Source organism: Pagrus major, chromosome 6 (genome assembly GCF_040436345.1).
Source record: "Pagrus major chromosome 6, Pma_NU_1.0".
Lineage (NCBI taxonomy): Eukaryota > Metazoa > Chordata > Actinopteri > Spariformes > Sparidae > Pagrus > Pagrus major.
Window position 1 is genome coordinate 2,777,283 of NC_133220.1, and position 27,301 is coordinate 2,804,583.

The 27,301-nt window shown below is 39.5% G+C and overlaps 1 protein-coding gene and 1 long non-coding RNA gene across 2 annotated transcripts; both read left to right on the forward strand.

Moving 5' to 3' along the window:
- The first annotated feature begins 286 nt into the window (after positions 1 to 286).
- Positions 287 to 26,588, forward strand: LOC140997849 (CD276 antigen homolog). The gene is made up of 7 exons (XM_073467904.1): positions 287 to 446; positions 2,393 to 2,722; positions 3,025 to 3,063; positions 4,091 to 4,366; positions 21,921 to 22,196; positions 24,871 to 24,984; positions 25,179 to 26,588. Exons 1-7 carry the CDS (start codon positions 377 to 379, stop codon positions 25,250 to 25,252), a joined length of 1,179 nt encoding a protein of 392 aa, XP_073324005.1. The 5' UTR covers positions 287 to 376; the 3' UTR covers positions 25,253 to 26,588.
- LOC140997874 (uncharacterized) lies at positions 7,653 to 9,681 on the forward strand. Its single transcript, XR_012179398.1, has 2 exons — positions 7,653 to 7,717; positions 7,908 to 9,681. It is a non-coding gene; the product is annotated as an uncharacterized lncRNA (long non-coding RNA).
- Positions 26,589 to 27,301: the final 713 nt, after the last annotated feature.

Consider the following 27,301-nt stretch of genomic DNA (forward strand, 5'->3'; position numbering starts at 1 on the left):
TATATATATGAACATCTTCTATGGTCAACACGTGAGCATAAGAGATCAAATGATCAAGAGATCAAAAGTTGTCAGAAAAATAAAAACTCTAGTGAAATACAGACACCTGAAAAATCTACTCAAGTACAGTAACAAAGTATTTGTACTTCGTTACTTCCCTCCTCTCAGTGGCCAACACCCAGACAAAATGCGATGGCAGCTGCAGGCCTGGTGATGGCGCTTTTATTCTGAAATATTAGTACCGGAAGTGCCTTAGCTTCAGGCTGAGGAGCAGAAACAGGTTGTGATGAACCAGTCAGGGTGTTGAGGAGTGTGTGAAGCTCCGTCACATAGAGACACCATCAGTGTGGTGAAGTCCTCAGAGGACATCACAACTATGGAGCTTCTTCCTCTCGTGTGTCTCTGTCTGCTGAGCTGCTCTGGAGAAACGTCTGCTGCTGGAGACGGTAAGAAAACTGATCATCACTCACTGACAGTTTTTAATTCTCACTTTGTTTCATCTGAGCAGCGGAACAATGCGGAAACATGCGGGATGTTCATCAGCTGCTTCCTGCTTTAGTGCGTACAAGACACCTGCTCAGCGCGCTGTGACGTCACACACGCACCCTGATCACCAGCACACATCGATAGTATTGATTGGATCGATTACAGAAGAATTACAGCTGGATGATGCTGAGTTTTAATCTCGAAATGCTCTGTAATGATGTCGTCATCACTGCTGTGTGCGTGCGTGCATACGTCCCTGCGTGCGTGCGTGTGTGTGCGCGTGTGCGTCGTCTCCATCCTGCTGCAGACACTCACAGGTTTCACAGAAACGCTCGTGCAGACATGAAACCTTCAGGATGTTGTGATTGTTGGACTTTGACTCTTAAAGTTCAGTTCACTTTGAACTAAAGTAGTTCCCTCAATAAAACAGAGACGTGGCGCAGATCTTCATCAGGAAGGACTTGATAGTTATTGGATCGTTAATGAGTTACATATAAACTATATAGTAGATAATGAGTTACCACAGGACAGACTGGGAGACACGTTATCGATCAATCATCAGCTGATGATGAGTTCATGGTGACGTTCATTACTGATTAGCTTCGGCTATAAAAGCTGTAGTGTGCAGCAGGTTTAACACAAACTGGTCCCTCAACAATTAAACATTAAATACATTAATACATAAATAAATATCTGTGGGTTAGAGTCACTTTATTCATGAGTTATATATGAATCAGTGTGAAACATGATACTGAATAGTTACCAAGTCAGATCATTAGTTAATCATTAGTTAATCATTAGTTAATCATTAGTTAATCATTGTGTGTGTGTGCGTGTGTGTGTATTTTGTGTACGTGTAGTGTGTGTATTTTGTGTAAGTGTAGTGTGTGTGTGTACTATGTGTGTGTGTGTGCACTTTGTGTGTGTGCGTGCGTCACCTCCTTCCTGCTGCAGACACTGGTGGTTCTGATCATCTCTTGTTCTGAACTGAAACCTTCTGGATGTCTGTTGGACTTTGGACTCTCTGAATAAACTCACGTAGTCAGAACTTGAACAGAGACGTGACTCAGTCCATCATCCGCCCTGAGCTGTATGAATGTGAACTCACAGTATTTTCACATCATCCTCATTGACAGGTTTAAAGTTGCCACATTTATATAAGAACCAGAGAAGTGTATTTGGTTGTAGTCCTCCTCTCTCTGACACTCACACTCATTTTTTTTGACAATGTAGTAACACCTGTTTGTGTGGTTGTAGTCAGTACTGGTGAGGAGACATCGTCTGATAAATGATAAGAGCTGTCAAACCAACAGGTTCTTAAAATGTTTCCTGGTTTTTGTTTCCTTCATGATCACTGGAGAGCAGTGAACTCAGAGATCGAGCTGTCAGACTTCTCACAAACAGAGAAGCAACTTTCAGCTCACGTTATTCACTTGAGTCTGATCGCAGGTTTATTCACCCAAACAGACAGAAAACTTAACTGTACATCAGCCTCAAGATTAACAACCTGCACCGTGTGTGTGTGTGTGTGTGTGTGTGTGTGTGTGTGTGTGTGTGTGTGTGTGTGTGTGTGTGTGTGTGTTTGTGTGTGTGTGTCATGTGAATTTAATCTGATGTCCTTAGAAAGTACAGTGAACATATTTGAATTACAAAGTTAAAAAACGTGTGTTGCAGCTGAGGAACAGGACAGTTTGGTGGTTAGTTGTGTCTTTGAATCCAGTCCAATAAATCAAGATCTGACATGAATAAAACTACAACTTCTCCTGGTGTTATAAAGCTGAAGAGTTTCCAGCTGAACACATTTTTTGTTGAGTTATTGTTGTGGTGTGTAAAGTTGTTATCTGACTTTGTTTCCTGATGACTCTGCATGTTAACATACTGAGTAACACATGTTTTTATCTTCCAGGTGTCAGAGTGGTCGTGAAAGAAGATGATGATGCTGTTTTACCCTGTTCCCTCAGCACCAAGGAGGACATCACAAGAAAGGCCTTTGACTGGAGGAAAGATGAAAGACGGCAGGAGGTGTACTTTTATAATTCAGGCACTCATTCTATTAACAGCAACACAGGTCAAGATGAGCAGTTCAAAGGTCGAGTCTCACATTTTCAAGATCAACTGAAGAACAGCAACGCCTCCATAAAGATCACAAAAACAAAGATGGCCGACAGCGGGAACTACAGCTGCATTTTTCCAAATCTTCAGCCGAGACAAACATTCAACATTGAGCTTGTTGTTGGTGAGTGCTTTCATTAAACAGTTAAAGATGTCGGCTCATTTACTGCTGCGACTGGTTCAAGAGTCCCAGATGGACTTTTGTTGTGGTCAGAATACACATCTGGCAGGGCCTCGAGCCCACAGAGCTGCAGCCACATCTGGAGAGATGACCTCTGTATCAAACATGCCTGATATCAGAGACACTGCAGATTATGTCTCTGTACAATGAAATTTCAGCCGTCTATAGTAGATGAAATATGACTTTTACACAGTATTACCTATCTGTTTCAAAACAATCTAACATGTGTATGTTTTTCCTTTCAGGTCAAGTCTTAAGAGACAGAACAGGTGAAAACATCCCAGGTGAGTCCTGATTCTGATGACGTCACTCTCCAGCTCTCATTGATAGAAAATGGCTGCCATCAGCTCCACAGGCCTCAGTATCATTCAACACACTCACATCTGTTGAGCTGAACCTCTGTGTCATTCTGCTGTGTTACACATCTGGAGACAACAACATCTGTTCAGTTTGTGTCAGTGTCAAAGATTTACACTGAAAACTGCCTTTATATTATATTTATAATGACAGTCAATAGAAACTGTAAATATTGTGCTTTGATCATCTCAGTGACAAAAACACATTCAAAGTTATAAACACTCAATATTCCAGTTTATCAGGTAACACAGATAAAACTCACCAGTCTCATTAAACAGACCAGGAATTAATCTTCATGAAGGTTTTAATGATCAGATTGTGTTGAACCTGTTCAGAGATGTTGATTCAGTCTTATTGTCAGTTTGGAGACTGTAGTTTGTGTTTCTTTTAAACTGTATTGTCTGAGTAGTGTGTTGAGATACTGAGAGGTGTTTCTAATATTTAGTCCACCCTCGTTTGAAAGAATTGAACTACAAGAATATATAAAAACACACAAGTTTAATGTGTCAGAACCTTCTGTTGGCTGTAAAGTATAATTTCAATAAATTCTATGGCTAATTTCCATTCAGGCAGCTTAATTAAAATATTTCTTACTAACAAGATAGAGATCCATTGACACATCAGATGTATATACCTTTTAAAGATTCAGTCTTTAATTAATTTTTACAATACAATTTTTAAATTGTAGCTCATCAAATTTAGCAGGAATTCACTTTATATGTGCGTCTGCTATGATATGAGTCAGAATCTGCCTCAAACTGGAATTAAGGTGGATTGAATGTTTAAAATGCTGCAATTAATAATGCTGAAATATGTAAATGAGGCTTTTCTATTTCTCTTTTCCTCTGTGTTTTTCTCTTCACACTTTAAAATGTATAAACAAGCAGAGTATAGATGCGACAAAATCCCACATTGCGCTGTAATTGTTCTTTAACACCTCTTATTTGTTCACAGGTGCAGCACCAAGGCCGTTTATTGCAACACTTGATCAAACAAATGACTGGTCTCTGCTGCAGTGTGAAGCTCATGGTGATCCACTTCCTACAGTAGAGTGGAAGGACAGTGATAACAACACTCTTCATGCTGAGAAGCCTCAGATCTCAGAGAGAGGAGGTCGTTCATACATCACTGTCAAGACAACTGTGACAAAGACCGACAACTACAGCTGTGTAGCTACACAGGAGAAATTCAGCCATAGGATTGCTGCTGTGACCTTTGTGCACTTGACAGGTCAGTGGTATTTTAATCTTCAAACAATTTTAATTATCCTATAATGAGTTCAGACTGAACACACAGGTAATCAGCTCAAAGTCTGTCGATGTTGAAAATGTTTCAAACTGAAGAAACTCTGAGACTTAAAATAGAAAAAGCAGATAAAAGTGTTCTGGATGGAAATAAGAAGAAGAAGTGGAGTTCATGTTTGTGCTGCTGAAACATTCACTGTAAAAACTCTCCAGCTGTTAAATTAACTGGAATAAAATCAACTTTTGTGTTCAGTCTGAATTCACCTTTAAGGATCATTTACATCATTCATTATCTTCTTCATGTTCGATATGACTACGTACAACTGTGATGATACATGACTACAATATGAGCACATACGCTTGATCATGTGTTCATTTAGTTAATTAATCAGAGAAACTGTGTTCACTGAGAGAGAAACTCTTCGTCCTGAAACACATCTGAGCTCTGTCTCCTCAAGTCACACTGGTGCTGCTTCTGGTTCTGATGCCACAGGATCTTCATCACTAAATCTTTGTCTCAGTGACATGAAAGAATGATGTTGGTACCAGCTCAGGTCCACTGAGGAGCTCAGACTGAAAGTGGTCCTGAACTCTGAGCCTCCTTTTCTGTGAAGTTTGTGGCTCCTTTCCAGTTGAGAGACAGTTTCCACAAACCAGGTGTAACACACTGAATTTTAGACGTCCACTTCAGGTGTTAAGGGGAATTTATTATGTACAACAGATGTCTGAAAAGACATAAACAGATAAACACACACTTATTAGTGTCCAGAATCGGATGTAAACCAGCTGCACTGTATCTGCTGCGGCTGGACTTCCTCTGCACTTGATACAACGGTTACCACGACAACGGTTGCCTGCAGCAACCACCACGCTTTCAGTTGCTACCGCCATCTACTGGCGTAAGGTAGTAACTGTTTCAGCCCGGCCGGGACCAGGTGTGTCTACACAGGTAAATTTAATCAGAAAATGAAGGGGCTGACCCAGTTAACAATGCAAACAATATCTCACTAAAATGACCAGGGAGCCACACAGGCCTGTAGTGAAGCTGCACAGGCTGCCTCTTCTGCTGCTGACTGTTTAAATCCTTTACACCGACTGTTTGTGAGTTCACACCTGGACAAGATAAATGTACAGGTGTAAATCTACAAACTGAACTCAGACTGAAAACTAGGAGCAAACTTTAACTCTACATATAATTATATTTTATGAGTTTAGATCAAAGTAACTAGTAACTTTATCTGTCTGATTAATGTAGTGGAGTAAAAAGTACAATATTACCTCTGAAATATAGTGAAGTAGAAGTATAAAGTTGCATAAATTAGAGTACAATTATAAGCTCAGTACTTGAGTACTTGTACCCGTCTGTCTCTGAATGTTTGTTAATCTGAGTTGTTGTCAGAGACTCAAACAAAAGCTTTTAAACACTTAATGTTTCATATTTTAAAACACATTTTTTCTCTGACTTTAGTGAAATAAAAAATATATCAGACAACAAATCTCATGTGATGTAATTCCAAGATAATTTTTTAGTGAGTCGTGATCTTTTTTTATCAACTTAAAGCTTTTTAAACTTAAAACAGTCCCGATCATCGACTGTATAAAATATAGTCGAAGCCTTCAGGTGTGAAAGTGCCTTAAACCTGCAGTCTTTCTACCGACCAGCAGGGGGCGACTCCACTGGGCTCAGAAAGAGGTGTGATTGTGTGGAAGCTGCTTCTCACCTGATTTATTCCCTCAGTAAACAGTCTCCTGATGAGTTCATGGCCTCAGTCTCTAGTTTCAAGTCTTCTTCAACTCAACATGATGTTCATTTAGTCAGTTATGGTCCCAGTGACAGTAAAATAGATGAAGAAGCAGGGTGTGATTTAGGGCCTGAAAACCTTCATTCATGCTGAAACCCATGTGCCTCTTAATGGTGACATCATTCTTAGTGTTCAGTGATTTTAAAAAGACTTTGTCGTCCTGGTTTTTACCTTCAATAATTAAATTGCTCATTTAGAAACTGTATTTTGTGTTAACTCAGGTTGTCTCTGCCTCATATTTGATTCTGTTTGAACATCTGAAACAATTAAATGTGACAAATATACAAACATGGAATAAATCAGGAAGGAGTCAGATACTTCTTCATGACACTGAACATAAAGGCTGTGGAGCTGCAGCTTTTACTGGACAATGTAAACTTGTAATTATAACCGTTGTGTTGCAGTGAAGGTCCAACATGACAAACAGCTTCCTGGTACTTTATTCATTAACTGCAGCAGAGTTGGTTAATTACAAGATGAATTAACTTAAAATCCAGCATTAAGTTTTGACTTAAAGTGAAAATAAGATGAAAACATGAGATGAACTGTGACACTGTGGTTTATACATCTGAGCAGGAGTCTTCCTCTTCTGTCTGAGCCTGAAACCAGGAGTGAAGAAATGTTCAGCACCTCCAACATTTACTGATGTTTGACTGTGACTGAGAATCAGAGTCTTCATGACACAGTTTGTCCACTAGAGGGCAGCACCAGGCTCATTTTACACTGTAAAAAGTCCCTCTCATTACATATAGTCACACTTTTTATTAATCAGATCTAAAGGATCCTCATCAGATTTTAAAAATGTTACAAACTGAGTGAAAACTTCTGTCTTCTACTGAGACTCAACTTCAATAATCTACAGACTGTGTGTTGATCTGCTCCCATCAGGCCCAATAACTGTGGAGCCGACCAGCACCAAGAAGCTCACAGTGATTTTAACCTTCATGTTTCTGGACAGTAGTCAGTGGTGGAAGAAGTACTCGGATACTTTACTGAAGTGAAAGTGGCAGAAACACAAAGTAAAAATACTCTGTTACAAGTAAAAGTCCACTTGAGTAAAAGTGTAAAAGTATCAGTAAAAGTATTGTGAAGAAGTTTTATATTTTATCAGATGATCCTGTGTTTTTACTGTCAGATCAAAGTGATGGACTGTAACTAAGTCCATTTATTTCTTCACTGCTGGGACCAGAACCAGAAGCAGCCTCTGAGCTGTGGAGCCCAGCAGGAGGAAACTGGACCTGAGATCAGAGCTCACATCACTGTTCCTGCTCACATTCATCCCAGTGGAGTTTTCATGTGAAACAAGTTCAGATTTCAGGAGCAGACTCACCTTTAGTTGTTCTGTGTGAGCTGTGAGGTCCAGTCTGCTGTTTATCATCTGCACTGACCTTCTGACTGATGCACTCACTTTGTATCTGTTTCAGGGTCCAATGGATGGATCGTTGGTTTTGCAGTTGTCAGCCTCGTTTTAGTTGGTGTTGTTATTCTTCTAGTGCTTACATGCACGGGTTGCATCAAACTAAATTGTAAGAAAGGTAAGATTAAATATTGTATCAACATATTAATGATGAACAGACACCAGAACTAATTCTTTACATGTATCTGATGTTCAGAGTCTTGACAGTTGTTTTATCGTCTCTGACATTAATCATTCTGTGTGTATTTACACTCAGTAGGATCAGGTCAGGTGGGACTTTCACTGTAACTTTGTTTTGTTCCCTGCAGACAAAAAGAAGAGCGGAGAAGAACTAGCTGGACTGAATCAACCTGATCCATAAGAGTAACCAGCTCTACATGTGCTGTGACGTTCTCTGCTGTGTGTGTTTCCACCATGCTGGATGATGGTGAGGACATTTTGTCTGGTCTTCTCTTATTTCAGGCAGTTTGAGGATTAAAACTTGGTTTTAAAGTTTAAATTAATGTCAGGTTGAGGTTGTGTTGAGGCAGATAGTTGAGATGGAAGCAAGATAAAATAAATGAAGGCTGTTTGTCGATGTGCATGTTTCTCATTAACACGACCTCAATCTGTCCCTGAACTAAACCAACTGTTTTTATACTCTGACCTCATAATCTGAACCTTATCAGAAGTATTGAGGAGAGTATTATAACAGCATGTCTGCTCGATGATCTACAGAGCAAACTCACAGTTAATATACAAAATATACACATATACAGTCCTCGACTTTATCTCACAGCACTCAGTCACAAATAGTGTCCAGGTCAAGTGTAGGACCCAGAATCCTGTCATTAGGGACTTAATGAAACCAGAACAAGACCGTCCAAGTTTTATATACGTGTTCAGAGCCGAGGGGCTCGGACCAAAAAAGTGGCATCACACGTCGCTGGTTCGATCCCCGGCTCCTCCCGTCCACATGTCCAAGTGTCCTCGAGCAACAGGCTGAAGCCCAAACTGCTCCCGATGGTCAGACCAGCACCTTGTATGGTAGCTCACTGCCATCGGTGGGTGAGTGAGTGAGTGAGTGAGTGAGTGAGTGAGTGAGTGAGTGAGTGAGTGAGTGAGTGAATGGATGAATGAGGGCAGCAGTGCTGTATAAATGCCGTCTATTGACCAAATATTATCAGACTGCTTGTAGCGCTTAAAGCTCCTGACTGAGCTCCACATGTGCTTTAAAACCATCAGACTTCACTGAACTAAAGCTGCTGTTAACACTGTCAGTCAGTGTGAACACTTTGTAGCTACAAGTAAATATAATGTGACTTTTATATTTTATATTTGTGTTATTGTCATTACTTGGGACTTATGGAAGGCCAGAAAAATTATTCCCATGTTAAATCATAATTATGAGATGAATGAAGTAAAGATTAAGACATAAAACCTCAAAATTATGGGACCAAAAGTCAAAATTATAAGAAAATGAAGTAAAATAAATCAACATAATGCATTAAAAATCATAATTGTTAGATAAAACATTTTTTTTCAGTTTTTCTCACATAATTTTGTCTTTTATCTCATAATTATGATTTACCATGGGAGTATTTTATTTTTTATGAAGGCTTATTTTATTTTTATATTTGTATGCTTCTTTGTATTTGTTAAGGTTCTGATCCAGAGTCTGTCAGGTCCAGTTACACACTGAACTCTACACTCAGTGTCCAGTTTATTAGGTACAGCGAGCTGAAGCTGATGCAGTCTGATACAACAGTCGTGCAGTAAATCCTCCTTCATGAAGGTTTAATGTTCAGTTTGTTGTTCAAAGATTCGACTTCATGATCAGTTTGCAGGCTGCAGTTTGTGCAGCTGTTGAACTGTTGTGTCTTATTCTGGCAGCTGTTTTTATTATTTATCAGAGTTCATGTATGTTTCTGTTGTTCACTGATGATGCACTTGTAATGTTTCATGTCACTTCAGGCAGCGCTTCATCATTTCTATACAAACGTTTGAATAAAACATGAAAAATGTCAAAACTGTGTGTTGTGACTGTTTCTGATGTTTCTGTGTTCAAACTGTGATCAAAGAAATAAAAGTGATTTTAATTTATGGGTCTGATTCTGAGATGATCTGTGTTTTACAGCAGCTGTCAGGACACCAAAGAGACAACAGAGCAGATAAATCCTCTTTAAAACAAGGTTTCTAGAGACAGTTTACCTCACTGACAGCTTCATGAATGGAGATTACAGCTGAATGTAAAGAAATCCTCATGTCTGTGTAACGAGGCCTGAGTCTGTGAGGAGACAACATGATCCAGACCTGCTGACGGCTGTTTCTTCTCAGGACTTTGTCAGCAGGATTGAGAACAGGGACTTGATCTTCTGCTGCCGGAGGAAACAGCTGCTGATGAGGTCAAAGCATCTGAGAGAGAAACAGCTCCATGTTTTATTTACTCTCATTTATTTATTCTCACAGCTGGAGCGTTAACTGTTCATGCACCTGCACCAGGTGTGTTGTTTCATCGAGCAGCCACAGGAAGTGAAATCTGTCAGAGACGTTAGCGCCACCTGCTGCTGTTTGACTGAAGTGTTTTGAGCTCCTTCTGTTTGTGTGTCAGGTTGAATGATGACATGAATCTCAGGAGGACAAACACACTCAGTGAGGCTGGTTTACACTTTTATGGAGAACTGATTGTGATGTGTGTTGTTGTGGCATCATTGCTGCTGCAGATGTGTGTGTCTGAGTGTGTGTTTGGTGTTTGTGCCTCACACAGCTCTCTTCTGGAGAAGAAGGGTGATGTTAGCTGAAACACAGAACTGACTGAATAACTCTGGCTGATGAAATACTCTGACAAACAAAGGCTGCTTTCAGAAGACTTCAACAGATCGAAGTTTCACTGCTCATCTCAAAGGACCTTTAGTAGATTATTACAGAGAGACAGCTGTGTGTGTGTCACAGTGTGAAAACTACTGACAGGGATTGTTCCTGTCCTCAGCTGACTGCAGAGTCAGTGAACTACATCGTCTCATCAACACACGTCACCAACACCAACATGGAGCCAACTGGGCTCAGAAAAGGTCGTGAGAAAGATGAAAATCACAGTAAATCTGCTCAGTTTGACTTATTCCAATATGGAACTTATTCATTCACAAACATTTATGCCCTTTCTTTCCTGAATGTTTGTGAATTCATGACATGTCTATAAATGATACATTTTCTTATTTAGCTTTCAGTCCATGTCATTTTTTATAATGCTTTAAAAATTGAGATATTGAGTTTAGCAAACCTAAATTTTAAGTGTCCCAGATTATCAAATCAAATTCAGACACATTTTATTTTATTTTTTTTTTATTTTGCACAATGCTCACTGATAGATGAGGCAGATCTCCTCTGGGTTTGATATCTACATGTTTTCTTCTGGTGTGATCTTAAAACATCTTCAGGGTTGCAGAAAGGTATCGTGTGTTTAGTGCGTTAGATTGATATCACAAATGTCTCCAGAGTCAAAAGTTCAAATAATGTCCCAGATGATCAAAATTCACCTGCAGATATTTGTTTTAAAATGGAGACAAAGTCAAAAATTGTCAGAAAAATAAATACCTAAAATAAAGTACAGACACCTGAAAAAATACAGTGACAAAGTAACAAAGTATTTGTACTTCGTTACTTCCCTCCTCTCAGTGGCCAACACCCAGACAAAATGCGATGGCAGCTGCAGGCCTGGTGATGGCGCTTTTATTCTGAAATATTAGTACCGGAAGTGCCTTAGCTTCAGGCTGAGGAGCAGAAACAGGTTGTGATGAACCAGTCAGGGTGTTGAGGAGTGTGTGAAGCTCCGTCATATAGAGACACCATCAGTGTGGTGAAGTCCTCAGAGGACATCACAACTATGGAGCTTCTTCCTCTCGTGTGTCTCTGTCTGCTGAGCTGCTCTGGAGAAACGTCTGCTGCTGGAGACGGTAAGAAAACTGATCATCACTCACTGACAGTTTTTAATTCTCACTTTGTTTCATCTGAGCAGCGGAACAATGCGGAAACATGCTGGATGTTCATCAGCTGCTTCCTGCTTTAGTGCGTACAAGACACCTGCTCAGCGCGCTGTGACGTCACACACGCACCCTGATCATCAACACACATCGATAGTATTGATTGGATCGATTACAGAAGAATTACAGCTGGATGATGCTGAGTTTTAATCTCGAAATGCTCTGTAATGATGTCGTCATCACTGCTGTGTGTGCGTGCGTGCGTCAGTGCGTGTGCGTGTGCGTCGTCTCCATCCTGCTGCAGACACTCAGGTTTCACAGAAACGCTCGTGCAGACATGAAACCTTCAGGATGTTGTGATTGTTGGACTTTGACTCTTAAAGTTCAGTTCACTTTGAACTAAAGTAGTTCCCTCAATAAAACAGAGACGTGGCGCAGATCTTCATCAGGAAGGACTTGATAGTTATTGGATCGTTAATGAGTTACATATAAACTATATAGTAGATAATGAGTTACCACAGGACAGACTGGGAGACACGTTATCGATCAATCATCAGCTGATGATGAGTTCATGGTGACGTTCATTACTGATTAGCTTCGGCTATAAAAGCTGTAGTGTGCAGCAGGTTTAACACAAACTGGTCCCTCAACAATTAAACATTAAATACATTAATACATAAATAAATATCTGTGGGTTAGAGTCACTTTATTCATGAGTTATATATGAATCAGTGTGAAACATGATACTGAATAGTTACCAAGTCAGATCATTAGTTAATCATTAGTTAAACATTGTGTGTGTGTATTTTGTGTAAGTGTAGTGTGTGTGTGTGTGAGAGAGAGAGAGAGAGTGTGTGTGTGTGAGAGAGAGAGAGAGAGAGAGTGTGTGTGTGTGAGAGAGAGAGAGAGAGAGTGTGTGTGTGTGTGTGAGAGAGAGAGAGAGAGAGAGAGTGTGTGTGTGAGAGAGTGTGTGTGTGTGTGTGAGAGAGAGGTGAAGCTTAAATCTGATGTCCTTAGAAAGTACAGTGAACATATTTGAATTACAAAGTTAAAAAACGTGTGTTGCAGCTGAGGAACAGGATAGTTTGGTGGTTAGTTGTGTCTTTGAATTCAGTCCAATAAATCAAGATGAATGAATAAAACTACAACTTCTCCTGGTGTTATAAAGCTGAAGAGTTTCCAGCTGAATACATTTTGTAAAATTCAAACACAAGGCTCAATAACAAAAACCTAATTAACTATACTGTAAGCTTAAATATACTTAAAATATGTCAGTGTAACACACTGAATTTTAGACGTCCACTTCAGGTGTTAAGGGGAATTTATTATGTACAAAAGATGTCTGAAAAGACATAAACATTTAAACACACACTTATTAGTGTCCGGGATCGGATGTAAACCAGCTGCACTGGTGAACTGAACTATGCCAGAACTGAAACACTGATTATTAGCAGCATTTAGGTCAGTTAGGTCTCTGTCCAACCGAGCTTACGTAACCTAGGTGTTGTGTTTGACGAGGACATGTCTCTGGACCACCACTGTAAACAGTTGGTGAAGAACTGCTTCTATCATCTGTGGAATATTGCTAAACTGAGGTCCATGATTTCAAGACCTGAAATGGAGATGATAATTATGCCTTTGTTTCATCCCGCATTGACGATTGTAATGCTCTTTTTATGTGTTTTAACAAAAAGGCTGTAAATCGCCTTCAAACTGTGCAGAATGCAGCTGCAAGGCTCGTAACTGGATCGAAGAAAAGGGATCATATCAGCCCAATTTTATATTCCCTACATTGGTTACCGATTAATTTTAGGATTCATTTTAAGATTTTAGTACTTACTCTTCGAGCCCTCCATGACCAGGCTCCCTCCTACATCACAGAGCTACTGAGACCTACTCTCCCTCACGCTCACTGAGGTCATCAGATCAGAAACTCTTGATGGTCCCTGCACTCATTTTAAAACACGAGGTGACTGCTCTTTCCAGGCCTCTGCCCCTCGCCTCTGCAAGGCACTACCATTGACCTTACGTAGCACAGAGTCCACTGAAGGTTTTAAGGGGGAACTTAATCTTTTTAGACAGGCTCTTTACTGATGTTGATGTTCTGGGACCTCTGTGAAGCCACCGGATTTGTGCCATTGTGTGTTTTTTGTTGTGATCTCTGTATTCTATTGCATTTTATCCTTGTTGTAAAGCACTTTGTGATTTTATCTATGAAAAGTGCTATATAAATTAAATTTACTTGATACAACGGTTACCACGACAACGGTTGCCAGCAGCAACCACCACGCTATCAGTTGCTACCGCCATCTACTGGCGTAAGGTAGTAACTGTTTCAGCCCGGTCGGGATCAGGTGTGTCTACACAGGTAAATTTAATCAGAAAATGAAGGGGGCTGACCCAGTTAACAATGCAAACAATATCTCACTAAAATGACCAGGGTGCCACATTAGTACAAGCACGACACAACCGAAACTATTATGTTAGAGGAAACAGGTGTGTGAGTTATTGTTGTGGTGTGTAAAGTTGTTATCTGACTTTGTTTCCTGGTGACTCTGCATGTTAACATACTGAGTAACACATGTTTTTATCTTCCAGGTGTCAGAGTGGTCGTGAAAGAAGATGATGATGCTGTTTTACCCTGTTCGCTCAGCACCAAGGAGGACATCACAGGAAAGGCCTTTGACTGGAAGAAAGATGAAAGTCGGAAGGAGGTGTTCTTTTATGAGGACGGCCAACATTACAATAACGGCCGTTCAGGTCAAGATCAGCAGTTCATAGATCGAGTCTCACATTTTCAAGATCAACTGAAGAACGGCGACGCCTCCATAAAGATCAGAAAAACAAAGATGGCCGACAGCGGGAACTACAGCTGCATTTTTCCACATCTTGAGGGACAAACAAACAAAATTGAGCTTGTTGTTGGTGAGTGCTTTCATTAAACAGTTAAAGATGTCGGCTCATTTACTGCTGCGACTGGTTCAAGAGTCCCAGATGGACTTTTGTTGTGGTCAGAATACACATCTGGCAGGGCCTCGAGCCCACAGAGCTGCAGCCACATCTGGAGAGATGACCTCTGTATCAAACATGCCTGATATCAGAGACACGCTGCAGATTATGTCTCTGTGCAATGAAATTTCAGCCGTCTATAGTAGATGAAATATGACTTTTACACAGTATTACCTGTCTGTTTCAAAACAATCTAACGTGTGTTTGTTTTTCCTTTCAGATCAAGTCTTAACCTCTTGGGGTTCATTTTGATTTTGTGCGTCTCTGCCTCTTAATATTTACTCATTTTAAACTGTATAATACAAAGACCATGAGGAGCTGATACATGTCCACTACATCACTGTAAAGCAAACACTCTGAGGTTTATCAGCTGTGTTGATCTTATTTAAAGCTCAGAGAGAGTTGAACTGGTAAATGATTAAACAGAGAAAAAGTTAAAGTTTTATTTTGTTTGTTTGTTTCATTTCATGTTTTAAATTAAATGAATAAGCTATAATCTGGGCCATCAGGCTGAAATTCACAGGATCTCTCCCTCAACTTGTCTAAAACGTCTGAACCAAATTTTAGGCTGACAGACAGAAGAGGCTCTGAGATATTTTAGAAAGTGCAGTACAGATTATCTCCAGCAGATGTCCACAGAGCTCTCTAAAACTTCTCCAAAGTTACCAAATGATGATAATAAATCCCTTTAAGATGCTGGAAAATGTCCCTCAGTGTTAAAGTTGACGATAAAAAGATGTCGTGAGTGTTTAAATAAAGATTTACATATTTATTATCATTGAATCATGTCTCCTTAAACAGATCAATAAAGTTTCTCTGTTATGTGGGTGTCCCGCGACCACAGGAAGTCCGACAACAGTCACTTCCATATATGGTCACACAGGTAATTTAATTGGCTGCTGACTCAGAGTGTTTTCACGGTGCTGACTTACCATTGGATGAGAGCAGCTGTCAATAACACACATGTGGCGCTCGCGTACAGATGCTGTCCTGTGATTGGCTGATGCAGTTAAAAGCCCGTTAGGTTCGTCCCTTTAGGTCGTAGAAAGATGCTGATTGGTTGGTTTTGTTCCGGGGCGTTTACTGATTTCAGAGATACTGAACATCATTGGTCAAATCTTTTGTCGATACTTTAAATTGATTAAAATGAAGTTGTTCGGAAAGTTTGACGAGCGGCGCTAAAAATAAACGAGGGACGCAATCGACTTTTATTGTGGTGGTTTTAACTTCCGCTTCCGTTTAAACGCGCTGGATTTAACGGGTGGACTTTTGTCTTTAAAACGAGCCGCTGTTCGTCTATAAATGTCTGTTTTTACACCTATAAACACATTTTAACTGCGGCTACACAGGCTAGCTAGTAAGCAGCTAACTGTTTACTGCCGTAAAGTGAGACGCTGCTGTTGTGATGTCGTAAATCTTTATTTTAAGTTCCTAAATGTGTTGATAAAAACGAACATGTCAGCTTTCAGATGAGGTGTAATATGTGTGTGTTGACTTCTGTCGTCAACATGAAAATATGTTTTATGTTTGTTTATTATTTTTACACGTAAATATCGGGTCGCGTGCATCCTCCGCACCTTATAACATTAAGAGACAGAACAGGTGAAAACATCCCAGGTGAGTCCTGACTCTGATGACGTCACTCTCCAGCTCTCATCGATAGAAAATGGCTGTCATCAGCTCCACAGGCCTCAGTATCATTCAACACACTCACATCTGCTGAGCTGAACCTCTGTGTGTCATTCTGCTGTGTTACACATCTGGAGACAACAACATCTGTTCAGTTTGTGTCAGTGTTAAAGATTTACACTAAAAACTGCCTTTATATTATATTTATAATGACAGTCAATAGAAACTGTAAATATTGTGCTTTGATCATCTCAGTGACAAAAACACATTCAAAGTTATAAACACTCAATATTCCAGTTTATCAGGTAACACAGATAAAACTCACCAGTCTCATTAAACAGACCAGGAATTAATCTTCATGAAGGTTTTAATGATCAGATTGTGTTGAAACTGTTGAGAGATGTTGATTCAGTCTTATTGTCAGTTTGGAGACTGTAGTTTGTGTTTCTTTTAAACTGCATTGTCTGAGTAGTGTGTTTGGATGCTGAGAGGTGTTTCTAACGTTTAGTCCACCCTCGTTTGACAGAATTAAAGTATGAAAATATATAAAAACACGCCAGTTTAATCTTTCACAGCCTTCTCTTGCCTATCAAGCAGAATTTAAACTAATTTTCTTGATTAATTTGCATTCAAAATGCATATTTTAAATATTTCTAACCAACACAATTCAGTCCTGATGACACATCAGGTGTGTTTACCTTTGAAGATTCAGTCGTTCATTTTTTAGATTGTTGCTTGTTAGATTTAGCAGAATTTCACTTTAACTGTGAATCTGCCTCAAACTGGCAGTAATTAAAAGTGTCTGAACTGTCATCCTGTTAAACAATGCTGGAGGTTTATATTGTACTTTTCTATTTTTCTATTCTCTGTGTTTTACTCTTCTCCCTGTAAACAGTTTATATCAGCAGAATATGTATGAAAAAAATCACAATATTATATTTTTATTGCTAAAATTGTCCTTTCAGTCAATGTGATAATTACCTTCTTTTCATGACCGATACCAATAAGATAACCAATCATTTCACCTTTTTGTATTTTAGAATAAAGTTCCTAACCTGTAGTTAATGCACACCTGAGCGTAAGAAAAGTTTCAGGTGTGGGAAAAGATGGATGATTTAATGTTCTACAGCTCTAATAAGATTTGATGTGTTAAAACTATTTTCCCCTCATCTCTCAACTCTGGTAGAACATCTATTGCAAATTTCAATCGTGTTGTCTTCCTGTGAAACCATGTAAAACATCCTCACCACTGACGACATATTTGACGCTCTCATCTTCACTGTTATGTGAAAATTTATCTGGAGGATATATGTTGTGCATCACTATTATAATGTGTTTTATTATCTTCACAGGTGCAGCACCAAAGCCGTTTGTCACAACACTTGATGAAACAAAGGACTGGTCTCTGCTGCAGTGTGAAGCTCATGGTGATCCACTTCCTACAGTAGAGTGGAAGGACAGTGATAACAACACTCTTCATGCTGATTCGCCAAAGGTCTCAGAAAGAGGAGGTCGTTCATACATCACTGTCAACACAACTGTGACGAAGGCTGACCGCTATCGCTGTGTAGCTACGCAGGAGACAATCAGCCATAGGATTGCCTCTGATATTTATGTGCACTTGGCAGGTCAGTGGTATTTAAATATTCAAACAATTTGAATTATCCGTGTGTTTTAATGAGTTCAGACTGAACACACAGGTAATCAGCTCAAAGTCTGTTGATGTTGAAAATGTTTCAAACTGAAGAAACTCTGAGACTTAAAATAGAAAAAGCAGATAAAAGTGTTCTGGATGGAAATAAGAAGAAGAAGTGGAGTTCATGTTTGTGCTGCTGAAACATTCACTGTAAAAACTCTCCAGCTGTTAAATTAACTGGAATAAAATCAACTTTTGTGTTCAGTCTGAATTCACCTTTAAGGATCATTTACATCATTCATTATCTTCTTCATGTTGGATATGACTACGTACAACTGTGATGATACATGACTACAATATGAGCACATACACTTGATTCATGTGTTCATTTAGTTCATTAATCAGAGAAACTGTGTTCACTGAGAGAGAAACTCTCAGTCCTGAAACATATATTGTAATTTAATACAGCAGCTCTGCCACTAATTCTGTTTTTATGAACTTTATAATGTTCAGCTTGTGTCGACTTTGTCTGATATGTGTAAATGAAAGTGTGTTTATTACTGAGGTCACAGTTAAAAATCCGTGCACCCTTCGTTCTTTCGTTTCAAAACCAAATTTAAAAAACGGAAAAACAAGTTTGTTTTTCCGTTTTTATCTTTTAAACCCAGAACGAAAAAACAGGGAAATAACACAAAACCACATTTTGTGCCTGTTATTCTGTTTTAAATCAAAAACAGAACAACATGAAAATTAAGTTTTGGATTTTCATTGTTTTGTTATTTTAATATTCTGAAATTTCGGGGAATGTTGGGAGATGTTTGCGGAGTCAGAGGCGCCGGAAGTGAGCGGGAAAGTTGAGATCGCAGACTCTCCAGGCAGAATGAATGGCTGCACTTCAGCCTTATGCAGAGAAGAATAGAAGAAAGAGAAAAGTATATTCAAATATATTATATTGTAATTTATTCCCATAAACGCTGCTCAGAGTAATCACAGGCTCTTCTGCCATCAGAGCCGGGGTCTCTCTCTCTCTTGCGCCCTGCACACAGTCAGTAGCAGCTTCTCTCTGTTAGCATCACATCAGATACCACGGGACCTCCACACAGCTTTAGCCACAGGCTAGTTAGCTGTTAGCCACAGGCTAGTTAGCTGTTAGCCACAGGCTAGTTAGCTGTTAGCTGCCTGCTAGCAGCTGTTAGCCTGCCTGCTAGCAGCTGCTAGTAGCAGCATCGTCCCATCGGCAGCTGCTGCAGTTTGTCTCTGTCCCGCTCCGCCGCATGGGACCTCACTGTGGGAACGAGTTGCAGCTTCTATGAAAAAAAAAACGAAGCAGGACTTCTCGATGTCTTTTCGGGTGTTTACTGATGAAAAAGACGATCACAGTTCAATAAAAACGACGACAAACAGTAAAACAATCTCTGACTTCCAACGTTTTCCAACTGACTGTTTCTTCTTCTACGGTTCGAACTTTAACCTCCTCTCAGCTGACGTTAAACAGACCGAGCGCCCCCTTGTGGTCTAAATGTGTAACATCTCATACTGAACGCAACTGAAATCATGTGTGGAAATAACTTTACTTTTACTCTGTATTTTAATATTATCTATCTGATATATTTAAGCTATCTGAATGTAAATCATGAAATAGAATCCATAAATAAATAATGATTTCTAAATAAATAATAATGAACAAAGGATACAACACTCACAGCTGCAGCTCCGTACCGGCTGTGAAGCGGGTTTCAACCTTCAACCCTTTAAACAACACACGTTAGTGATTTAAAATTTAAAATGTACAATGCCAACAACATTGTAGCTTCACATTTAAACAGAAAACATTGTAGTGACTGGAGCAGCACCAGCTACGGACAGTGAGGGCGAGGTGGCGCAATGACTCATGGGAGTGTGATGTCAGACACTCATGAGGCTGTTATTGTTCAGATATGTGTCGTTTTATTACTTTCTGTACATGTTCTGAGTGTTGTGGTTGTGTCCTGTTGTGTTCTAAGGATGTGTGTGTTAAATTAACATAAATATAAGTTTTACATTGCGCCACCATGGCCGAACATGATATAGCGGGTAATGACATTCATCAAATGTTGGTTTTTTAAGTTTCTGCCAAATGTTTAACAAACCGGTGTGGTGCTGATCTGCCTCTTTGGTGACATTGTCTTTATATTATGCTTGTCACGACCTGTTACTATGTTGAAATCAGACATTTATTAGTCTTTGCTATTTCCGTCAATCTAAAAATCGATGAAAATCATGACTGACCGGCGATGCTTACGTTGGTGTCGGTATCAGAGGCTGGTAGACAGACTACACACATCAGACACTAACAACATCCCTATGGCATCAACACAGTAGCATTTGGTGACCATCAACATTTCTTACTGCCCCCCAATCAAGACAGTCTAGAACCGGGCCTGAATACAGTCATGATCTAGTCCGTCCTGAGCCTCCAAAATAAAGTGTGAGACATGTCTGCATGGTGCAGCTACAGCTGCTGACAGTGCAGCTGACAGATGTGCAGCCATATATATTTTCCTCATCGCTACCTGAGGCCTATACAGGTAAAAATAAATGTGATAGTATGAAAACATTAGCCTACATATTGTTGTAAATATTTTTCTCTGACAACAGATTAATAATTATAGTAATAGGTTACAATAACAAATGCTTTTATTTTGAAATAGAAATGTGTTGTGTTGTCTTCCGGTAGTGTAGCGGACGTTAAGTGCTACAAAGGATCTTCTGGTTGCCTGGTAACGAATCGGACCTCCTCTCTCTTTTATTTCGCCTCTGTTGTTTTCCTCCTTGTAACTGTTCAGTATCACGTGTTTTAATCAGTAATGATCACATTCAGGCTTCAGGCTGAGCCGCGACTCCCCGGACAAAGACACAGTTTGCCATTGCAGAGACGCTTCATCTCCAGACCAGTTCCCGCTCACTTCCTTCCTCTGACTCCCAAACATCTCCCAGCATTCCCCGAATTATCAGAATATCAAAATAACAAAACAATAAAAATCAAAAACTTAATTTTCATGTTATTCAGTTTTTGATTTAAAACAGAATAACAGGCACAAAATGTGGTTTTGTGTTATTCTGTTTTTCCTGTTTTTCCGTTCTGGGTTTAAAAGAGAAAAACAGAAAAACAAACTTGTTTTTCCGTTTTTTTAATTTGGTTTTGAAACGAAAAAACGACAGATCGTTGGGTACACGGATTGTTAAAGGTGGTGTTGTACTGAACTACATCACACTGAGAGGTGTTTCTGTTTTTTTGTCCTCCCTGTTCACAAACATGACGGGTCAGAATATTAGAAACACGTCTGAATATAATACAGTCCAGTTCAACACGTCACTAACTACGAGCTCAGTGATAAAGATTTGATTTCATTAACACCTCGATGACAGTGTCGACACAAACTGAACATTAATTCATCATAAAAGTGAAGTTAAAGTCAGAACAGTTGTGTTGGAACAGACAACAGTTATGATATATCACCATGTGAGAATATCAAATATCTAAGACAATATATAGTCTCACATCATGACAACAGTATATATTGTATATGTTGCTCAGCCCTGCTTTAGATTGTACAGGTGTTCCTATTAAAGTGGCCACACCCGAGCCCTGTTAACAGAAGGGGACAAGCTCTTAATGACCCTGTGTTTCACATTTCATAACACATTTTCTTTATTACTTTAATGTAAATAGACAACAAAGTTCACATGACGTCCTTTAATGTTTTTTTTAAGCACAACAAATGTGTAAAAGTTCAGGAGCTGCTGTAAAGTCTTCACTGTTGATGTGTTTCTGTCATGATGTGAGTCAGAAAAAGTGTTTTAGTTGTAAATAGTTACAAACTCTTTGTAGAAGTGAAATGTGTCTGAAATATGATCCTCTGTTGAATAATGCTGGGAGCTGTAACTGAGCCTCATCATGCTTTTTATTACTTTCTTGTGTTTTTCTTTCATCTTAAACTCGCTCTAATCAACAAGCAGAGATGTGATGAACAAAAAACATCCCAATATTACATTTCTGATGCTGAAATTAAATCTAATGTCATCTTTTGTTTCTGTCATGTTCACAGGTGCAGCTTCAAAACCATCTGTCACAACAGTTAAATCAGATGATGGGACGGTGCTGCAGTGTGTCGTTCGAGGTGCTTCTCCAAAACCTAAAGTCGAGTGGCAGGACAGTTCTGGAAACATCCTTCCTGTTAAAGATCTGAAGGTCACAGAAAGAGGAGACAGCTACGACATCGTCCTCCAAGCTGCTTTGACCAAGACCGACACCTTCCGCTGTGTCGTCACTCAGGAGGAAATCGGCCATAAGATTTATGCTGAGATTTATTTGACCATCAATGGTGAGATTCTTCCTTGTGTCCTATGAACACTTCAATCATGTCCAATCAGTCAAGTTGTTATTAGTGTCACAGTGCAGCTCTCAGACTGGGACAAACCAGGAGACACACAGTGAACTAAACAACACAGTGATTTATTTACAACAGAGACACAAACAGCTGGAGGAGTGAGTGCAGTCAGTAGTGTAGCAGTGGATGAGTGAAGATGTGCTGTGTGGATGTTGAGCTGTAAAAACAAACCAAAGGAAACCAAAAGCCCCGACACAAAGATGTGTGAGCAGATGTTCTGAAGGATTTCTATACATGGAGCACATCAGGCCCAAGTGTGTCCCCTGCTGCTGATGAAGCTCCCAACAGGTCTGCAGCCCTGGAGACAGAAAGCACAGCAACAGCAGAGTGAAGCCATCAGAGAGGCGTCACTGTGAGCTCTGCTTAGATTAGAGAGATTAGAGAGAGACTTTATTAATCCCAATGACAAACTGCAGCGTTACAGCAGCCGAGTTACACATGAATCACACAACAAACACCATGAAGACACTCAGACAGGAAGAGAAGAGTTTACTCACTGATGACTTTATTATTTTATTTCTCAACTACAAACTGAACTCAGACTCAAAACTAGGAGCAAACTTTAACTCTACATAAATTATATTTTATGAGTTTAGATCAAAGTAACTAGTAACTTTATCTGTCTGATTAATGTAGTGGAGTAAAAAGTACAATATTACCTCTGAAATATAGTGAAGTAGAAGTATAAAGTTGCATAAATTAGAGTACAATTATAAGCTCAGTACTTGAGTACTTGTACCCGTCTGTCTCTGAATGTTTGTTAATCTGAGTTGTTGTCAGAGACTCAAACAAAAGCTTTTAAACACTTAATGTTTCATATTTTAAAACACATTTTTTCTCTGACTTTAGTGAAATAAAAAATATATCAGACAACAAATCTCATGTGATGTCAATTCAAGATAATTTTTTAGTGAGTCGTGATCTTTTTTTAATCAACTTAAAGCTTTTTAAACTTAAAACAGTCCCGATCATCGACTGTATAAAATATAGTCGAAGCCTTCAGGTGTGAAAGTGCCTTAAACCTGCAGTCTTTCTACCGACCAGCAGGGGGCGACTCCACTGGGCTCAGAAAGAGGTGTGATTGTGTGGAAGCTGCTTCTCACCTGATTTATTCCCTCAGTAAACAGTCTCCTGATGAGTTCATGGCCTCAGTCTCTAGTTTCAAGTCTTCTTCAACTCAACATGATGTTCATTTAGTCAGTTATGGTCCCAGTGACAGTAAAATAGATGAAGAAGCAGGGTGTGATTTAGGGCCTGAAAACCTTCATTTATGCTGAAACCCATGTGCCTCTTAATGGTGACATCATTCTTAGTGTTCAATGATTTTAAAAAGACTTTGTCGTCCTGGTTTTTACCTTCAATAATGAAATTGCTCATTTAGAAACTGTATTTTGTGTTAACTCAGGTTGTCTCTGCCTCATATTTGATTCTGTTTGAACATCTGAAACAATTAAATGTGACAAATATACAAACATGGAATAAATCAGGAAGGAGTCAGATACTTCTTCATGACACTGAACATAAAGGCTGTGGAGCTGCAGGTTTTACTGGACGATGTAAACTTGTAATTATAACCGTTGTGTTGCAGTGAAGGTCCAACATGACAAACAGCTTCCTGGTACTTTATTCATTAACTGCAGCAGAGTTGGTTAATTACAAGATGAATTAACTTAAAATCCAGCATTAAGTTTTGACTTAAAGTGAAAATAAGATGAAAACATGAGATGAACTGTGACACTGTGGTTTATACATCTGAGCAGGAGTCTTCCTCTTCTGTCTGAGCCTGAAACCAGGAGTGAAGAAATGTTCAGCACCTCCAACATTTACTGATGTTTGACTGTGACTGAGAATCAGAGTCTTCATGACACAGTTTGTCCACTAGAGGGCAGCACCAGGCTCATTTTACACTGTAAAAAGTCCCTCTCATCACATATAGTCACACTTTTTATTAATCAGATCTAAAGGATCCTCATCAGATTTTAAAAATGTTTCAAACTGAGTGAAAACTTCAGTCTTCTACTGAGACTCAGCTTCAATAATCTACAGACTGTGTGTTGATCTGCTCCCATCAGGCCCAATAACTGTGGAGCCGACCAGCACCAAGAAGCTCACAGTGATTTTAACCTTCATGTTTCTGGACAGTAGTCAGTGGTGGAAGAAGTACTCGGATACTTTACTGAAGTGAAAGTAGCAGAAACACAAAGTAAAAATACTCTGTTACAAGTAAAAGTCCACTTGAGTAAAAGTGTAAAAGTATCAGTAAAAGTATTGTGAAGAAGTTTTATATTTTATCAGATGATCCTGTGTTTTTACTGTCAGATCAAAGTGATGGACTGTAACTAAGTCCATTTATTTCTTCACTGCTGGGACCAGAACCAGAAGCAGCCTCTGAGCTGTGGAGCCCAGCAGGAGGAAACTGGACCTGAGATCAGAGCTCACATCACTGTTCCTGCTCACATTCATCCCAGTGGAGTTTTCATGTGAAACAAGTTCAGATTTCAGGAGCAGACTCACCTTTAGTTGTTCTGTGTGAGCTGTGAGGTCCAGTCTGCTGTTTATCATCTGCACTGACGTTCTGACTGATGCACTCACTTTGTGTCTGTTTCAGGGTCGTCTGCTGGAGTGATTACTGGTTTTGTAGTTCTCAGCCTCCTTTTAGTTGTTGTTGCAGTTCCAGCTGTGCTTCACCTCAAGCATCGCATTAAAAAAAATCGTAAAAAAGGTAAGTTTAAATGTATTAAATCAACATATTAATGATGAACAGACACAACTCATTCTTTATATGTATCTCACGTTCAGAGTCTTGACAGTTGTTTTATCCTCTCTGACATTAATCATTCTGTGTGTATTAACACTCAGAGTAGGATCAAGACATTTGGGATTTTCTTGAGTATAACTTTGTTTTGTTTCCTGCAGATCCAGGTTCAACACCAAACACAAACGACGGAACACCAGACGATGAACTGAGTGCCACAATGATTAAAAAATAGTCTGCACCACTTTGAGTCTCAGACCATGCTGGATGACGGTGAGGACATTTTGTCTGGTCACTTATTTCAGTTGGAGAAGTAAAACCTGGTTTTAACATTAAAATGAATCTGAGGTTCAGGTTAGGATTGGGGTTGTGTTAAATCAGATAGTTGTGATGGCACAAGGAAGATTGTTTGGGTGACGATGTGCATGTAGCTCGTTCTGCTTTCATCACTACGTCCCATTACCATGGCAACAGTCTCTCCCTGAACCGTCCTCATGTCCTGAACCTCATCCAGATCATAGACAGTAAGATCACAGCATGTCTGCTCCCTCAACTACAGAGCTAACTCACAGTTAATATACAAAATATACACATATACAGTCCTCGCCTTTATCTCACAGCACTCAGTCACAAATAGTGTCCAAGTCAAGTGTAGGACCCAGAATCCTGTCAAAGTAAAAAGGCATCAGTCCGACTCACTTCCTGAAACCAACAAACCAACATTCACATCCACTTCAAGCAGTGATTGGCCAAAACAGGAAGTCTGCAGGGTTTGAACTTCTCTCTCAAGCTGTATTTTTAATCTTCTTTCACTTCTCGTGTACAACAGAGTGCAACTTCCAGGAAAGATTGTATGAACGTGGTCGTTGACGAGGTCGTTGTTGAGGACAAAGACGAGCTCTTTCACTCTGTTCTATGTTGCTTTTATTCTTTTATTTTTATACTCTGATTATCTGATGCGTCTCCAGCAGCTGGTCAGTTAATCACAGGGTCGGTGGTTCGATCCCCGGCTCCTCCCGTCCACATGTCCAAGTGTCCTCGAGCAACAGGCTGAAGCCCAAACTGCTCCCGATGGTCAGACCAGCACCTTGCATGGTAGCTCACTGCCATCGGTGAGTGAGTGAGTGAGTGAGCGAGTGAGTGAGTGAGTGTGTGAGTGAGTGAGTGAGTGAATGGATGAATGAGGGCAGCAGTGCTGTATAAATGCCGTCTATTGACCAAATATTATCAGACTGCTTGTAGTGCTTAAAGCTCCTGACTGAGCTCCACATGTGCTTTAAAACCATCAGACTTCACTGAACTAAAGCTGCTGTTAACACTGTCAGTCAGTGTGAACACTTTGTAGCTACAAGTAAATATAATGTGACTTTTATATTTGTTGCCATTATTTGGGACGAGCCTGTATTGGTTCTTTATTATGTTTCCAGGTGCTCAGGCAGTCTGTCAGGTCCAGTTACACACTGATGTTTCTGTTGTTCACTGATGATGCACTTGTAGTGTTTCATGTCACTTCAGGCAGCGCTTCATCATTTCTATACAAACGTTTGAATAAAACATGGAAAATGTCAAAACTGTGTGTTGTGACTGTTTCTGATGTTTCTGTCTTCAAACTGTGATCAAAGAAATAAAAGTGATTTTAATTTCAGAAGACTTCAACAGATACATTTGACAAATAATTCACTGATCCTGTTTGAATTGTGTCATGAATGTCACATATGATGTTTTTCAGTTTAAAAGATAATTTTCCAAGTCAATAAAGTTTCAGTTTGTCATTAAACTAATTAAATATCAGACGTCATTATAAAGACTACACAGCCAACAGTGTCGTTAGTGACGTCGTCTCGTAACTTAAACATGGTAGAGCTGCTCCTGTATATTAGCAGCTCACAGAACTGAACCAGAACCAACTCTCTCTTTCTTAGGACCTTTTCTGGGCCCAGTTGGCTCCATGTTGGTGTTGGTGACGTGTGTTGAGTGAGACGATGTAGTTCACTGAGCGCTTTAACACAAAACTACAGAGATTTTACTTAATTAATAACAAAACTGCGATTTTAATGACTTGGAAAAATATTTTTTTTAAATGACAAATATCATCTGTGTTGTTCATGACACAGTTCAAGCGGGATTAAAGGTGTATTTTACTCTTGCTATTGACCACAGAAGAAGAAGAAGAAGAAGAAGAAGAAGAAGAAGAAGAAGAAGAAGAAGAAGAAGAAGAAGAAGAAGAAGAAGAAGAAGAATGGATGTATTATATATATATGTCTTATAATAGATCCATGCTGGG

What these genes read in the sequence shown, in the direction of transcription:
- LOC140997849 (XM_073467904.1), top strand. Translation starts at nt 377, where the DNA reads ATGGAGCTTCTTCCTCTCGTGTGTCTCTGTCTGCTGAGCTGCTCTGGA. An exon ending in CAACATTGAGCTTGTTGTTG is followed by an intron (nt 2,723 to 3,024) that starts GTGAGTGCTTTC and finishes TTTTCCTTTCAG; the next exon opens with GTCAAGTCTTAAGAGACAGA. An exon ending in TAAAAAAAATCGTAAAAAAG is followed by an intron (nt 24,985 to 25,178) that starts GTAAGTTTAAAT and finishes TGTTTCCTGCAG; the next exon opens with ATCCAGGTTCAACACCAAAC.